This window comes from Urocampus carinirostris, chromosome 5, assembly GCF_059441175.1.
Source record: "Urocampus carinirostris isolate Australia breed hairy pipefish chromosome 5, RoL_Ucar_1.0, whole genome shotgun sequence".
Classification (NCBI taxonomy): Eukaryota; Metazoa; Chordata; class Actinopteri; order Syngnathiformes; family Syngnathidae; genus Urocampus; species Urocampus carinirostris.
Window position 1 is genome coordinate 6,690,142 of NC_142353.1, and position 17,161 is coordinate 6,707,302.

At 39.2% G+C, this 17,161-nt stretch overlaps 1 protein-coding gene and 1 long non-coding RNA gene across 6 annotated transcripts; one reads left to right on the forward strand and one right to left on the reverse strand.

Annotated features, from left to right (window-relative positions):
• Positions 1 to 318: 318 nt before the first annotated feature.
• Positions 319 to 5,023, reverse strand: LOC148365074 (uncharacterized). Its single transcript, XR_015850472.1, has 2 exons — positions 2,409 to 5,023; positions 319 to 784 (listed from the first exon to the last, which is right to left on the reverse strand). It is a non-coding gene; the product is annotated as an uncharacterized LOC148365074 (long non-coding RNA).
• ccdc92 (coiled-coil domain containing 92) lies at positions 4,638 to 16,900 on the forward strand. Of its 5 annotated transcripts, XM_088335485.1 has the most exons (5): positions 4,638 to 4,684; positions 4,829 to 5,014; positions 7,772 to 7,909; positions 8,524 to 8,565; positions 12,814 to 16,900. In XM_088335485.1, the coding sequence occupies exons 3-5, from the start codon at positions 7,774 to 7,776 to the stop codon at positions 13,680 to 13,682; spliced, it is 1,047 nt and encodes a 348-aa protein (XP_088191611.1). In that variant the 5' UTR covers positions 4,638 to 4,684; positions 4,829 to 5,014; positions 7,772 to 7,773; the 3' UTR covers positions 13,683 to 16,900. The 5 variants fall into 5 exon arrangements, with proteins under 5 accessions (XP_088191611.1, XP_088191613.1, XP_088191615.1 ...); XM_088335487.1 differs by lacking the exon at positions 4,638 to 4,684 and having other exon boundaries at positions 4,755 to 5,014; XM_088335489.1 differs by lacking the exon at positions 4,638 to 4,684 and having other exon boundaries at positions 4,862 to 5,014; positions 12,877 to 16,900.
• The last annotated feature ends 261 nt before the right edge of the window (positions 16,901 to 17,161 follow it).

Consider the following 17,161-nt stretch of genomic DNA (forward strand, 5'->3'; position numbering starts at 1 on the left):
TCATTAGCTTGAGGAATAAAGTGAGTTAGAGAACAAATGTTTCCTTAAGAACAACCAGAAAATGTTCTCATTTTTATTATTTTACTGTATTTTTGTACAAAAAAGGTTAAAAATGTAGTTAAATTTAGGGATGGCCAAAAACGTTTTAAGGTATACTCCCAACAGTAGCCAATACCAATATTTAAACTAAAGCTATAAATTTGCTGTTATGTTGATGACTACTAATATATCTGTTTTAAAAAAAGATGGGTTTGAACATTTTGAGTAACAATAATCCTTAAACATTTTCACTTTTAGTAAAGTCACAAATGTAACATATTTTAAAAATCTGCCAACATCTGATTTTTTAATGTAGTACACATGTAATTTACTTTCCTTTTTGGGGTTCAAAGAACATCAAAACTATATTAAAATATCTATAAATACACCTTTTAAAATGTATTACATATAACTCTTATACAAATATTCTTTATACTCATATCTCACACTTCCCCAGGGTTATGCGTACCCTCATTTCAAAATCACTGCCTATTGTAGACAATGCACCCTTTGGGGTCAAGGATTTGAACAGCTTCACCGAAATGGCTGAGGGCGAGGAAATTGTAATCCAAGGCTTTCCTGCACGGGTGAGTCTTGAAGATGACAGCGGGTGTTGAGTTTCCGTTCAAGCAGCTGGGCCAGGGTGTCCTTTCCTGCTCATCTTTGGACTTCTTATGAAAGTAGATCGTTCAGCATGAGCTCCTCCCTGTGGCCCAACCAGTTCCGTAGACACAGACAGTGAAACCTAAAAACGGTTGAGATATTGATGAAACACAGCAACGTTTAAAAAATGTTATAGTCCAAACTGTTTTTTTTTTGAGGGGGGGTGACTTGCTATTAAGTGAAATTTTAACCGGCCTATGAGATTGAGATGAACTATGATGATGCAGTGAGGAAAATTTGAAGGTTTGGTTGTTTCCCTTATATTATGTCTGGACACTCACAGTAGAAAATAATTCTGTGTTAAGTTGATTCTGGCAAGGCTACTGTTTTATTTGGAGCCATGGACTAAAGCAGGGGTCGGGAACCTATGGCTCGCGAGCCATATATGGCTCTTTCTATAAATATCTATGGCTCAGAGACAAATTTGATTGCATGCAAAATATCTTCATCTTGTTCGAAACTTGCGTTGTTCATCCTATTCAGGTACACGCAAATCCAATCCAAAGCTAAGTGGCCGACGTTACTTCGCAGTATATTTAGGGCACGTTTTTCACTACAATTTACAGTCAAGGTGTCACACAAAAAAGGGGGGAAAAACTCGTTTTGGCTGTACAACGCTAAAGAATCCTTTATATAAAAGTTCACTATATAATCTGTGTTCAGTGTTCAGATACCTTATGATGAATCCACAGAACACACTGTAAATACGCCAAAACACCGGAAGAGAACTTAGTCTTTTGATTGGGTGAGTGGGAGGGATGGGTGGAGCCATGCAAAAAGCGCAAGCACTCCCTCCCATCTCTCGCCCTACGCCATCTGCGCCAAAAGTGAGCTCATCAGGCTCCCTATTTGCAGAATGTTGTGACGTTTTTACACAATAACTGCTTGCATCTGGTTTTGAAACCAATATGTATGAAAAAAAAGGGTCAAAAGGAGTTTAACCGATCTTGAGTAATTGCAAGAAAGAGACAAGTTTAAAGTGGTATGTTTGTTGATTTTGGGACAGGGGCTCTGGCATTATTCTCTTTTCATATTTTTTATCAAATCATCAAAAATAAATGTGCTGAAGACTAAGCTTTTGTCTGGGATGCGGGTTTAGCAATTTTGTAAATTTGTCTCATGATATATGGTGTGGCTCTTTCCCAAAATAAAATTAATATTTTTTGCTTTTATGGCTCTTTGAGTCAAAAAGGTTCCCGACCCCTGGACTAAAGGATGAAAAACACAGTCAGGTCAAAGCGAACACCGTCTTTAGAAAACACTCATTTAAAGCCATTGGGATAGAAGTGCCATGTCCCTTGAGACAATGACCAGCAGGTTCAGACAATTTCTTCCCTAGGGCCATCACCACCATAAACAAAGACAAAAGACTATGAATATATATATATATATATATATATATATATATATATATATATATATATATATAGTAACTGCTAAGTAACAGAAACACGTTTTATTTCTTTATAGAATTTTCTTGAGGTTAGATTTACAATTTTTAAAAATCGAAATTTAGGGGTACACTGGCGAAAAAAAGGCCCAGAGACACACACACAAAAAATAAGAAATAAAACTATGATGTCAGGGATTTCATGGAAGTTTAACAGGGTAAGCAAGAGATAAAATGATGTAATATTGTTTTGAGCATAATTTACAGTTGGTTTAAGTTATTGGTAACAATAGACTTGCTGAATGGGGCGTCTTACCTAGAAGCCGAGTTCACAAGATTGGTTAACAGCCTTGGCGGGGATGCGATCTGTTTGGGGGGCTTCAGCATTGCATCTCAGCTTTTTGCAGAAGTGGTGCTTTTGGCTTCCTCAAGCCGTATTCTTCAGCTCTCACCAGAGCGGTTTCCAGCCGAGTGTGAAGAGGACGAGATGAAGTTCAGCACCTCGAAGTCGGAGACTTTAGTTCTCAGCCGGGAAAGGGGGGCATGCTCTTTCCGATCCAGGGATGAGATTCTGCCCCAAGTGGGGTCTTGTTGGCGAGCGTGGGTAGGATGGAACGTAACATTGACAAACTGCGTCTGCTATCATGTGGACCCTGTACCGGTCTTTCGTGGTGAAGAAGGAGCTGATACGAAAGGCAAGGTTCTCAATGTGCCGGTCATCTACCTATGGTCATGAACTATGGGTCATGACCGAGAGAGCAAGAACCCAGATACAAGCGGCCGACATAAGGTTCATCTGCAGGGTAGCTGGACTCTACCTTAGAGATAAGGTTAGAGGCTCGGTCATTCGGGGGTCACTGCTATTCTGTATTGAGAGGAACCAGCTGAGGTGGCTCAGGCATCTGATAAGGATACCTCCTGGACTCCTTTTTGGGGAGTTTTTCCGAGCATGTAAAAAATATGACTCCTCCCTAAAGAAATGATTATGGCTTTTCCGGCTCCTAAATGGCTCTTCAGGTTGTTTTTGTTGTTTAGAGGGAAAATAAACCATAATTAACATTTAAACATTAGCACTGAAAAATACAGGAAACATAAACTAAAATATTTATGAATCTACAAAGAAAGAAATAAAATACAAAACAAACCTTATATTCAACAAGTTCAAAGTCAACAACACAGAATCCCTGATGCATTCTGACTAATCACGAGGGGAAAAGAGGGTCTCACAGGGAACCGGCTCTCAATTGGTGGGTAGCCAGCTCCCACTTACAAGAGCAACTCATAGAGCAGTTTCGTTCGTGAAGGACACGAATCGATCGCAGCATTCACCAATTCGTCTTTTCTTTCAGTGCATTAGTAGATACTGTATTCGTAATAGCTATCGAACTATATGGTACTGTAGTTGCTATTTTGAATGATGACATGATCCCAAAAGACGTGAAAAGACTCAGAGGAGAGTGAAAAAATACGCCCCTGAAATCAGCATCAGGTGTGCGGGGACACACCCCCATTGACATTATGCAGCCAAAGTAACACACTGCTTATGACCGTCAGTTACAATAACGGCGCGGTAACGGCACAAAAACGAATGAGTTAGATTACCCCGTTACTGAAATAACAACACCGTTACATAACGGTGTTATTCTCAACACTGCTTTTTGCATTATTAAAAAAAATGTACGCCATTTTTTAAGTTTTTACAGCAAATGATTATCGCCTCCAAACATCAGTTATCGGCCCTTCTCTTAATAATAATAATAAATTATATCGGCCCTGAAAACCCTATATTGGTCAATCCTTAATCAGATCTTTGTCCATACATTGAGGAACCCCCACTTGTGTTGCATTGCTTCCTCTCTCCAGCAATTGACAGTGTCTGGGCGCCCCATGAGTGATCAAAATCGTGTAATCAAGTCACCAGAAACATTTGGCGCTGAATAGTTCAGGCAGAGACCTTGTGTTCAGAGCTCTGGGAATAAAATCATATTTTGCAAGCAAAGTGCCCTTGTGTTTATGAAACTCATTGTTTTGATATTGGAGGTATCACATATATATAAAAAATGCACCGAAGTGAAAGTTCTGATTGCAACTTTTCACAAAAAGCCGTTTTTCTCAGAAGTTTCATTGAAATACATAAGCCTGAAAATATTACTTTAAGCCAGGAGATGGAAGCAGAGTAACACATGGTTTGCGTCTGTTTAATTATTAAACACGCTTCAAACAACCCTTCTTTTTACATCTTTTTGGGGGTTAGTTCCGTCCTGGACAGACCTAATAAAACTAAAACAAAAGCAGCTAGCCGCAATGTAAAATGAAGCAGAAGGGCTTGTGGAACTATGTTTGGGATTGTTAAGACATTCTTAATAGAGGAAATATTTAACTTTCAACTTTTTAAGGACACCTCAAACTATGCACCCCACCTTTAAGTAAACCCCAGAAGAACTCTTATCTGCTTTACCTACAAAATCCAGAGCTGCCGCAAGGTGGCGGAATAACATCACTCATGAACTTTTGATAGTCTGTTGTTATGGCAATGACGCCGAGCAACGCAAACTCTGAACGTTCCGCTGCAACGAACTAAATCTAGGCAAGGTAATTTTAAAACTCGACTCGGTTTTCAGCACACATGTGACATTATTGTCGTTTTCTTTTAATAAGAGCAAAACAAACGCCTACAAATTACTTTTGAGCTGGAATGGTGTGTTCTGTCTTCCCATGATGCATCGCTTTATTTAGTGTCGTCGCTTAGGGAGATGATAGCAACCTGATCCCGACAGCGAGTCGGACGCAGCCGCCCTGCTCTCTTCCTTCGGCAGTGCCGGCGAAATGCTCGGCGAGACTCCGGGACCTTAAGACGCGGAGTTCGCCCGTTTCCGCCGATTTACAGAACCGTCCTCGGCCGGGGTTCGCCTAAGCCGCAAGGTAAGCAAGCGCACGGCGTCATTAAGAGATACGTGGGGCGTGTTCTCTTATCATTAGCTACGTTGCTATGCTAACCTTCCCACAAAGCGTCACACGGGAACATGTTCTATCTAATGTTTCATCCAAAGAATGTCGTTTTCGGGCGCGCACATGCTAATACTGTCAGTTCTCTCGTTCTACCCGGCAGGGTGCCAACTCTGCTTGTGTCCAATCCCAAATGCCTTTATGTCTCCGAAATGCCCTTCATCAGTGAAAAAACGACCATGGTATGTGTCAAAAAACAGATGCTTGCATTCCTGAAGGCGTCGATCGTTGCCACAAATACACCAACCACTTCTAAAACCTTTTTATGGTTATTTTTTAAAAATAAGAATTGACATTTGTTTCGACCATGCTCGTTGTAAGGCTGGCAATGGCCTGATACAGACACGAAGCGATTTCCAAATGTAGGTTAAGCTGTGTCCCCCGACCCGGCCTTTTTTAAATTAAACACAGATGTCACTTGTGCATTTTGAGATCGAAACCGATATCCTGTACATGCTTAATGGTCATTTAGGACTCTCGTTCGGTTGATGTAAGGCACCAGGCTACAACATTTGTGCTTGGCTTTGGGTGCTGTCCGCAATGCAGGTGCTGAAAGTGGAAGTGCGCTGCAAAGAGTGTATCATTCATTCTTAGAAACGCACACGCTTATTAAATCTACCAGGACGGTCACAAAATTATCCAAATTAATCAAATGTGCTGTATTGTCAGTAAGTGAGAAGTAAGACACAAAACTACAATTCACTTTGTGTTTGTTTGGTGACTTATCGAGATTTGAAACCATGCCATCTACACGTTTTGTGATTTGCATTGTTAAAATAAGCAATGTGGATGAGAGACAAGGAAATATTTGGAATTCACAGTATGAGTAATTCCTGTGAATGTGTCTAATTTCAAGTATTCTAATGCAATGCGGTGTGCATGTCTAGTGTGACTACGATCGGGAGTGCCATGCGGAGGCTCTGTAAGATTGAGGCTAATGTTGCATGTTGCTGCAGTTCATTGATTATTAATGTTGTGTCTAGAGCATTCAACCAAAGTACTTTTTGTAACAGTGGTTTTCATCATTGCATACGATCAGGTAATTTATAACATGATCATCTCTGATGGTGGTGGTAAAAAAGCACTCTGCTGTATTTGTTAAATTACCTACTCCATCCTATTCTGCACAATCCTCAATCTGGAGTCACCTTAGTGTGATGGTATGGCTGGTGTGAGGTCATGCCCCAACAACAACACAGAAAGCAATTTGAGCTATTCTAGGAAATGACTAGGATGAGAGGCGCACTTTACTGGAAGGACTCGACATTACTCATCAATATTAGATCATCTGCTCAGTTTTTATAGCTGAACAATGCTGATGTGTTTTTTTTGGTGGGGGGGAATTGAATATTATCCTTTTTTTTCTCGAATTTTAATACAGTCTGAGACATGCAGGGATGTGTTATGATATACATTTTTGCAGCACATTGACGTTGTCTGAGTTTGCAAAGCTGAGAGAACCTTGTATATGGTGTCTGCAGACTTAGAGGCACTTGCGTCAATCTCTGGAGGCATGGTTAGATCAATGTTTTTCATCCTTTGTACCGGATTTTTAATTGTTGTCATCTAAAATGCGCATGGTATACAACATTTCAATTAATCGATTACTAGGATTTCTTAAAGAGTCATCATTTCCACATTGTCCCTCATCAAAGATATGCCATTGTGTGTCAAACTTTGTTGAACCAAGACCTTTTTTTTCATTGAAAAATCTCAAAGGCACAAAAAACCTGTAGAAAATGATTAAAATATATGATATAAATGGATTTCTTGTCTCACATTTAATTCCGAAATAATTGTGGTAACCCATTTTATTCTAAGGTGTTATAATGTCTTTATGTATATAATATGACATTTTGAATTTGTATTTATCCCAGTAAAAAATAAAATATCCACTTTGATTAAGAAAAATCTGCCAGTGGAACCATTATTTTTCTTTAGTATTCCTTTAATTGTCCTTAGTTTTGGTTATGTCAGTATCTTTCAACCTTTTATAACCAAAGCACACGTTATACCTTGAAGAAAGGTCCTGTCACACTATATGTAGAGAATGATAAAAATGAAAAGGCAAAAATTCTCAGCTTCAATTTAATTAGAAGCTTTTTTTTTTAAACTAATTTTCTTTTAATTTTTAAGTTGCGGCAAGGCAGCTGAGTGGTTAGTGCATCAGCCCCACAGTGTGTAAGCCCAGCGTTCAATTCCAGCTTCCAGCCTCCTCGTGCCGAGTTTGCCTGTTCTCCCCGTGCCTGCGTGGGTTTACTTAGGGCACTTTGGTTTCCTCCAACATTACAAAAACATGCTGGCTGGCAACTAGTTCTGGGTGCCCCATGCCCACTGCCTGAGATCATTTGGTATGGGCTCCAGCGTCCCCGCGACCCTAGATAGGATAAGCGTTCCAGAAATTAGATGGATGTTTTATTTTTAGCTTTTTTTATGATTACTTGTACTGCATATTTATTGTTCCTACTTTCAGTAGTATAAGAAAAAAATACTTAGAATCTGTTAGACAATCAAATATATTTGTACTTTTCTTGTAAAATAAGCAAATGACATGTAAAAGACAGTATCTAGTGTGGTATTGCACACTTATTGAGAAACACTGTTTTAAGTTCTGCTTATTAAGCGGTTTATTAATTGTGTTTCCTTGCTTTTTCTGTGTGTGAACTTCTTCAGCCATGGCATCGGCCAACGTTTCGCTGGAGAATCAGCTGCATAGCGCACAGAAGAATTTGCTGTTCCTCCAGCAGGACCATGCCAATACATTGAAGGGGCTGCATGCCGAGATCCGAAGATTACAGCAGCAATGCACAGGTGAATCTACTGGTGACACTCAAGAGATAACGTGCTCCATAAACCGACATCATTTATATCACAGGTGTTGATATAAAGAGTGCCAGAATTATTGAAAGACAAAGATAGCAACATTTTTGGCCAATAGTTAAAATAATGAACAACAGTGTGAAATATCAGTCAAAACCATGATCAACAGTGAACCAAAAAACAAACAACTGTTCACAATAATAATAAAAACTGGCATCATTAGCTAATTATAAACAGAATACATTATTTTATGATAATTTCCCCCTTTTCATGTCACAGAAACAAAGAAATAATAAGCATTTTTTTTCTGAAAAGATAAGACAAACATTAAATCATTTACAAAACAACAATGATCCATTAGTAGTGTTTGTTTATTTTTTTTAAACTAATCATTTCAGTCCAAAAAGGCATTAAAACTGCTGTTGTTTGTCATGTGAGCCAGGCTGTTTAATCCTCATGTTGTATTTTGCATGGCTGATGCTGCTATCGGTGTGTGAGTGTGTGTGTGAATAGGTAAGTGTGAAATGCATTATGAAGCATTTCAAGAGGTCTTCACTGACTTGAAAAGTGGTATATAAATGCATTCCATTCACCATTTCTTACAGACCTCACATATGAGCTGACTGTGCGAAGCTCCGATCCATCAGGTAAGCTCCGATGACCATCTATGCGACAACATTGTATTTATCTATGTTAAACCTTACCTATTTCAAAGATGCTGCATTGAATTTGTTTGCAAAATAGTCAAAGGGCCAACATGAGTTTTAAAGACTGCAGGCGACCAGTTTGTGAGACACGCCATTGTTCATTACATGTGTCTGCTCCTTGCCAAGTTCCCAACCCCCACGTTGCCATGGTCATCTCACCACATGACTACGGCACTGCAACTGGCTAACATTGCTGTTGTTTAACAGCCTGGGTAGCTCTTCTGGCAATGGCTTCTTTTAAGCTATACACTGGTTTTATACGTGAATAGCCTCAGGCCTCTCTGAGATTTGCAGAGAATCATAAGCAGCTCACAAACGATAGGGCAGGCGAGAGACACCATCATCATGTCAATATGGGCCATCAGAGATTGGAGTACTGGAAATGAGATTATGTGACTAATGCACGGCGTGCTCAGCATCAAAGCACCTCAAAACATGCCAGGAGCAATACTCTTAACTCTTACAGTAATTGCGGCTAAGTTGTCTGGGTAACAGTTTTTTAAAATTTAGTAAAAACTCAAAATAAAGAAAACATGCCAATGGATTTTGAACTTGCAAAAAGGACAGGGGACACCGAACATCTAACAAGAAATTCAAACCTGTCCTTAAGTCCCTCCTTCGAGCCTTTTCTTTTTATTAAATATCTGGTTACAAAAGCATATCTGCCCTAAATGGTGTGGATATATCAAAGAACAGTGACATAATTGTCCGATAGTAACAATGATGTCAACAGTTCATAATGGTCAAAACAACAAACAACACTGTATACAATAATAGTCAAAATTAAAAAAAAACAATAAACTTATCACTGGGCGATAGCCACATTGAAGAGACAACAAAAGACACGGCAAAGCGAGGTCTGTAATCTGAAACTGGTGCTTTGTCTACACTGCGCTTGTCTCCATGCAACGATTCTCTTAATACCAGAGGTTGTCAACTTAGAAATGACCTTTTTCACGTTGTAAAACCAACATAACATAATGTCACTGTAAAAAAATACAAGTTTTCATTTGGGAAGCGTAAAATCCAGGCTAAATGGTTGATTTCATAATACAGCAATGGTTACCTTGATTGAATATTTCAATATAAAAGAAACAATAAAATAGTCTTTGCATTAGTGTTTAATTAATTGGGATGGAGAGGCTTAAAACATTAATGAAGAATAAGAAAAGTGAAAAACTTGCAATTTTAATCCAGATTTTACCAGGCACCATGAAGTAAAAGTCGATTAGTCTTCTATACAACAACCAGTTTCTTTTACAGACTTTGTATTATTTAGCTATTCATATTGGTCAACAAATGTCATTCGATTTGAAAAAAAAAAAAAAAATATATATATATATATATATATATATATATATATATATATATATTGATTGATTTAAACAATAAGCAAAAGAAACATGAACATTCATGTCGACTTGCATTTGTTTTCTGGTAGGTCGTGATATTTTACATAACATGAGCCCCACAGAGATTAAGCAGTCAAAATTGTCTATCATCTTGCTGCTAGGTGTAAAAAAAATCTTGCAAAAAGGCTCAGCACAAAAATATGAAGAAAAAATGTGTGGTTTGGTCGGTTTGAGTCTCCATAGCTTGTATTCTTCCTTTTTTCTTTTTAGCACAGTTTTTTAGTTGCAATACACAATACAGCGACATCTAGTTGACAAATACACACTGAAGCTTGTATCGTTTTTTTTTACTGTTTTTTTACACCGAAAAATAGCGTTGACTGCTTTTACATCAAAAAGTAGATTATTCTTCTTTCAAAAACAAGTGTCTTCTTCTATAAACAAAACTGAACTAGAATTGTCATAAAAACCTGCTTATTCCCCATGTTAAGCATTTCCTCAAAATCAAATCTTATCTATAGCATTACAATTTTGATAAGCATACAGTTAAGTCGGGTGTGAGCATAGGTGACCTAGCGCTAGGAGTATGGATGGTTTGGTCCAGTAGATAAAGAGCATACTCCCCATTATATTTTACAGCCAAAATGTCACACAAACAGACCCCATTTTGGCTGTATGTTGCTAAGGAATCATTCATATGGAGGCTCATTAAACAATTTAGTTTTACTGTTAAGACACTTCATGAAGCAAACCCACAGAAACACCAGCCAAGCACACAACAATTTGATTGGTGAGTGGTAGGAGTAGGCGAGCTATGCACACAGTGCTATTCTCTCTGCCCAGCGTTGTCTGCACCAAAGGTAAATAAGTCAGTATCCTCGTTTGCAGTATTTTGTGACATTTTTACAAAATAACTTTTCTTGCACTCGGAATGAAGGTCAAAATGATCCTCAATGATGTTAAGTAATAGCAGGAGGGAGACCTGTTTAAATTGGTATATTTTTTTATATGGGACACAGGCTCTGGCATTATTCTTATTTCATAAATTCTATCAAATCATCAAACGTCACACAGTGACATATAATGCACTGAAAAATTAGATTTTGTCTGGATAGCGGGTTTGGCGATTTAGTTGAAATTTGTCTTAAAATATATGGTATTGCTCTCTCACCCAAAAAAAAAAAAGTATTTTGCTAATATGGCTCTTTAAGTCAAAAAGGTTCCCGACCCGTGCACTAAACCCCTGTTTTTTGCCAGTAGTGCATTACAAAAAGAACCTGTGACAGTCAAAACCCGCAAAGTAAAAACCTTTAATTATTAAATACTACTTTATATGTTGAAACCAAATAAGTAAGCCTTGTTACAGGCTCAAGCATTCGTTTAACAAACTTTATAAACTTTATCAACGTTTTCGAACACAGAGTGTGTTCACATCATGGCTTTTAGAGAAACTCTAAATTGAAAATGATTTGCGCTTACGTAATGAAGGTTCGTCAAGCGTTTTTTTACAACTTTGTACACACAGGCAGAAAAAGGGCGGGGTGATTGTTTAGCAAATCAGAATGCTGAACACAATGCCTGATAAAAACCTGCAAAAAGTGACCAACGAGGGATGACTGTACTAATATAGTGAAACTCTGGAGCAATTTACAACCCAGAAAATGTGAAAACAGTGATTTGTCAAAAAATCATGACCAAAGTTTCCCCCAGTGCTTATTTACCCTAGTGGGCTGTTATGCTCTTCTTTTGGCAAATATCTGGCTAGCTTTATTTCACAATGGGGATCAGCAACCAGCAGCTCTTAAGCCACTGGATTCTTATTGGCGCTTCCTAGAGGCTCCCTGACACTTTCAAAAAAATGTTTGATAATGGAAAATTATTTGGTTTCCACAGAAGGACAAATTTGACACAAACTTTCTTAACGTTTTCCTATTAATTTTGATACAGACTGTATGTGGTGCCTTCCTTCTAAGGCTTATATGGCAGCTCCAAACATGGGTTTCTTTTTTGGTCCAATATGCAGGGTTTGTATGCATACCTAGATCCGTGAAAACACATTAAAAAGCTAGCATTTTAAAAGAGCTTGAATTTTGGTTCGAGTGCTCAAATTGTTTGCCATGTCTCTCAACAATTCTGCTTGAAAATTACACAGACACTTTCTGGTGGCTTCGCTTTGCCATGGCATTTCTTCTTCGCTTGTGATTTGCGGCAGCTGGCATTAGTTTGTATGGTATTGTCCTATGAAGCGTTATCGCCCCATATTGGTCACGCCGAAAAGGACAGGTGCATGCCACAGCTAAACAGGGCACTATGAAATGTGTATCGGTGCAAATATTACGTATCAATTATGGACATTTATTATGGACCATGCAAAAAATTAGGGCAGCACTTACCAGTGGTCAATTGTAATGGGAAGAACAGATTTTCATTTTTATCCAACACCTATTTGGGGGGAGATTTATCTCTAAAATATTTACACACATATTGTTGAGATCCACAAATATACTTGCATTTTACTCAATACCTAAAAATGTCTTGAAAAATGCACATGCAAGATGAAAAATTGCATATGTAAATTGCAGATATCTTTTCTGACTTTGCAAAATGTATGATTGATACTGGAATTTTTATTTATTTAAATAGTATTGGAAAGAGTCCTTACAAGTGCTTGAATTTGGCTATGACAAAAATGGACAAACAATATGGCCCTTTCAACATTTAGGTAGCTAAGCCCTGTTTCACAATATGAAAATCACAGTTCAACAAACAAGGCAGTTTGATTAGCGCCTTCAAACTGATCATTTTGAAAATAGGCTGTCTCATTTTGTGACAACAGATCAAAGTGTTGCTGTTGTATTGTTTGCAACATCATCCTTGCCTGTCGATATGACTCATGCAGACAGCGGCGAGGTGCGATGCCGGGAGCTGCAAAGGCGGTGCGAGGAGCTGGAGGCTGAACTCAAGAAGAAGGAAGAAGAGAACACGGAACTGCTGAGGGACCTGGAGCAGAAGAACGCCATGATCTTCGTGCTGGAAAACACAATCAAGGAGCGGGAGAAGAAGTACCTGGAGGAACTGAAGATGAAGAGCCACAAGCTAGCCGTCCTGTCCGGCGAGCTGGAGCAACGAGCCAGCACCATCGCTTACCTCACGTCGCAGCTCCATGCCACCAAGAAGAAGCTCCTGGCGGGCAGTTCTTCAGAAGCTAGCCCTAACGCCAGCCCCGTGGCCTCCTTCAAGCCCACGCCGCCACCCAAAGACAGGCAACCCGAAACCCCTCGCCGCCGCATGAGGAAGAGCCTCTCTCAGCCACTTCACCCCGAACTGACTGAGGTTTACCGACTGGGCCCTGACGGCAGGCGGGTGGTCCTGCGGGAGCCTGTGGATGTCATGCCCGACCCTACGCCTTTCCTGCAGGCCGGGAGAGACTCTCCGGATCTGCAAATGGTCCGCGAAAGGCTGGCTGTCATCCCGCCTATAACCTCTGAGCGCTCGCCAATCGCTCCCTCGGGGGCAACCGTCAGCCCCCGGAACAGCCCGGCTCGGGAACGCCAGTATCGGGCTCACGTGGGGGTGGCTCATCGCATCCCCTATGGTAGCCCGCCTTTGGCCCCGCCCCAGGCCGAGCTTGAAACTCTAGCAGTGGACCAAGTGAAAGAAGAAAAGGTAGTGCGGAAGCGTACCGGGGCTGACAGGACAGTTTAAAGCCGTCACACTTGCACTACTCCCAAAATGTTGTGGATATTTGACTTTGCCTAATTTAGCATTCACTCTTATATGCATCATCTTTGCTTTTTGAAGGGCACCAATACACTGTTTTGAGCCTCAGGCCAATGTGATATGGACGTCTTGCTTTGGCGCCATCTGGTGGTTATATTCAACTGAAGAGGGGCAGAAGCGTAAATGTACCTTACGCACTATGAGGTTTATAAAACGCACCCCCTAAAAAAGTCTTTTGTCATAATTTCAGTGGTCGGCAACCACCAAACCAGCGCCGGGCAGTGGATTATTTGGCACATTCTCAGGCATGAAAATCTTTCCCCTTTACGAGAAACTGTTTTGAAGACAAAAAGGGTGACTTATGTGAATTGTATGGATCAGAGGAGAAAACGTTTTCAGGTAGGGTATTGTGAGATTTCCCAGAGTGAATCGGTCGTTTGAGGTGGTGCGTCTAAATTGATATCGGTGTAGGTTGCGAGAGCAGGGGGTACTGTATTCATTCGTGTGTAACGTGCATTAGATTTTATCTCTATATCACACTATTTCTATTCACGGTACCAGAGACAAATGGAAAAACAAAGTCTTCATGAAGGATATAAATAAACGCAGAAAAAAAACAAGTGAAAGAACTCTTTGGTGTAACTAATGATGATTTTTGACTTTGAAGCACATTAGATAAACACATTGTAAATGTTATGGTGGTATTGTGTTTATAGTTGTCAATAAATGATTTAAAACATGGCAGTATGTATTCAACAATGTTTGTCACTTTCAATTCTTAGTTTAAGCTAAGAAAAACTCAGACTAAATTTTACACAAATTTTTAATCCAAAATTAGTGGTGCACGTTACACACAAATATGATATTTCTTCCACACCCTTCTCTGCTTCTTAGGGCCTGGCCCATTTTTCATACCTTATACGTTTTCACCCAAATTATTAATTGTGTTTTACGGTAGGATCTCCTAATTGAGCAATGGTATATTAGTCAACAAAAATCTGACCTCACTTGCTCTTCATTGGATGCAAATGGACTCGAACGCAGATCACAGCGGTGAGTGCCGAATCCTAACATCAAGGCCTATTGGATTGTAAATGACAAAACAAATGTATTTTGTCCAACATTGTAATGGAGCTTAATGAGAAAGAGTTCAGCTAAAACAATGTTGTACACAAGGTTTTACACTAAACAACCATATTTGAGAAATGGTTAATCAGTCAAAACAATGTCGTTGACCAAATTTGCACAGCATTGAATGCAACAGGAATCCATTCTCTATCTAATCGATGAGAGGGCTGAATCCTAACCACTACCAATATAGAATTTACGTTTTCAATAAATGATTTTAATCATGGCCCCACATGTTCAACGTACAATGAGTAAAAATAGTGTTAGGATGAGATCAGTTTCAATGCCTTTTCCTATGTTGTCTAGACTCTTAGTGGGCTAGTGATTGCATGTTGTATTTGGGCTTGTTATTATTAGTCTTTTTAACATAGGCCTGTACTTAGAAAATAGACAGTAAACCGGTCCATGGTGCAGAAAAGGTTGCCCACCACTGATTTTTTTGTTTATATATTAATATGACTCACTGAATTATAAAGCGCATGGAAATGAAACTACAGTAAGCGCTACCATTTTTATTTGAGCATTTTATACACTTAAGATTTATACACTTACGGTGCAATTTTTATCAGTCGAAAAACGTTGACCAAAATCGCAAAACATTGTATGCAACAGGAATTGAACACAGAACATAGCGGTGAGAATATGAAACACTAACAATAAACCACTAGTAGTACAGATGACATACGAAAATGCATTTCAATTTATTTCATTATAACACTATTTTTACCCATGGGGCCAGAAATCAATGTTAGGGATTGGAAAAAGCAGAAACTTGTCCCGAAGAAAGGTAACCACAAAAAAGCACGACGAGGGAAACAATTCTTCGGTGCATTAGAGGATGAATCGAACTTTGTATGTATTTACCTACCTCAGGATGAAATATAAGTTTTAACCATTCTCTAACATTTGCTTTTGGTACCATGAGTAAAAAATAGTGTAATCTAATGCCTCTTTGTATGCCATCTGTGTCACTGGTGGTCTTGGCGCGGTCTTTGCAGTTACCCGGGTTAGATTCCGGTTGTCTAAAATGTAGTGATATTGGTCAACAAGGTTTTTTGATGGATCCATCATTGTACAAATATGGTAGTGTCCCCCTGTGAGTGGTAACTCACACCAAAATACTGTTTGCTTTTTTGATCTTATCCACTATTTCGCGATACATAAGGGTTATAGGCGCACTTTTATATTTCCGGCCAATTTGGGGGTGTAGATGTGCATTTATAGTCCAGAAAATAATTTAAACTCTTAACATTTTCAACGTTTCACTCTAGTCTTTCACAGGCACAATTTACAACAACCCATACATGCCAAAGACTGTGAGTAGTGTTAAAAACCTATATATATAAAGGGTATAGAGGAGCCGAACCGAGCACTGTGTAGCCTGCTTTCAACGCAAAAACGTGAAAATGACGCAATGGATCAGAAGCGTTTCCTTTAGTAGCGCAAAGCATGCCAAATCTTTGAAGACCCCGCCCAGTGTTTTTACACGTATCATTCTTTTTTTGCTTAGTGCAATTGTAACATTTCAGCCAAATAATTTGCATCAGTGCTTGCTTGGTGCAATCGCACACGCCGTCCACATTCAAGTAAGGTCCACCTGTGCCCAGGGACGCCAGGACAAAATATAGACTATATTATAGCGACGTGTCTGCAGCTGCAAAGAACGATGGCGACGATTCAACTCATACTTTTTGAATGTCTTTCACCTTCTTACAATGTCATAAAAAGTTGGTTGCTTCCTCAAGGTGAATTGGTACTGGCACATGTATTTATGCTTCAATTTAACCCAAGCTAAAAGTCATGTCTTTCTGAGAAGAACCATTAAAACAGAAACCTCTACATTCTCTATTACTTGTGATGAAAGGGCATTTGGAAAAGCAGTGCTGTAATTGAATTGTCATCTACTGTACTTTATAAGGCTGTACATTTGTAAGTAACGGTTTTATTTTTTATGTTTGTGTTGTTTGAGAATCCAAATACACCTCAGATGGTGATTGTCACTTTATATCATGCTTTTCCCATAACACTTGTTCTTGAATAATATAAATCTACATAATAAAGTTTTTTTGTCATTTCTTTTGCCTACTTGGTTCTGCTGATGTCTGCAATCTGCATGCATCACCCAAGGAAGTCTCATGAAATGTATTTTAAGTAAATTGTTCTTTCCAGAATGCTATTGTGGTTTATAATGCCGTTGCAGTAAATACGTTACAGAAGCAGGCTTCAACCTTTACTAGGCTGGTCTATATGCTGCACATAAACATCAATTTATAATAGGTGAGATTAAGACATACCTTCATCATCTGCACCGCTTATCCTGAGTAGGGTTGCGTGGG

Coding starts and splice junctions, on each gene's coding strand:
- ccdc92 (XM_088335485.1), top strand. CDS start 7,774: ATGGCATCGGCCAACGTTTCGCTGGAGAATCAGCTGCATAGCGCACAG. Junction 7,910..8,523: donor ATTACAGCAGCAATGCACAG/GTGAATCTACTG, acceptor CATTTCTTACAG/ACCTCACATATGAGCTGACT. Junction 8,566..12,813: donor GCGAAGCTCCGATCCATCAG/GTAAGCTCCGAT, acceptor TTGTGACAACAG/ATCAAAGTGTTGCTGTTGTA.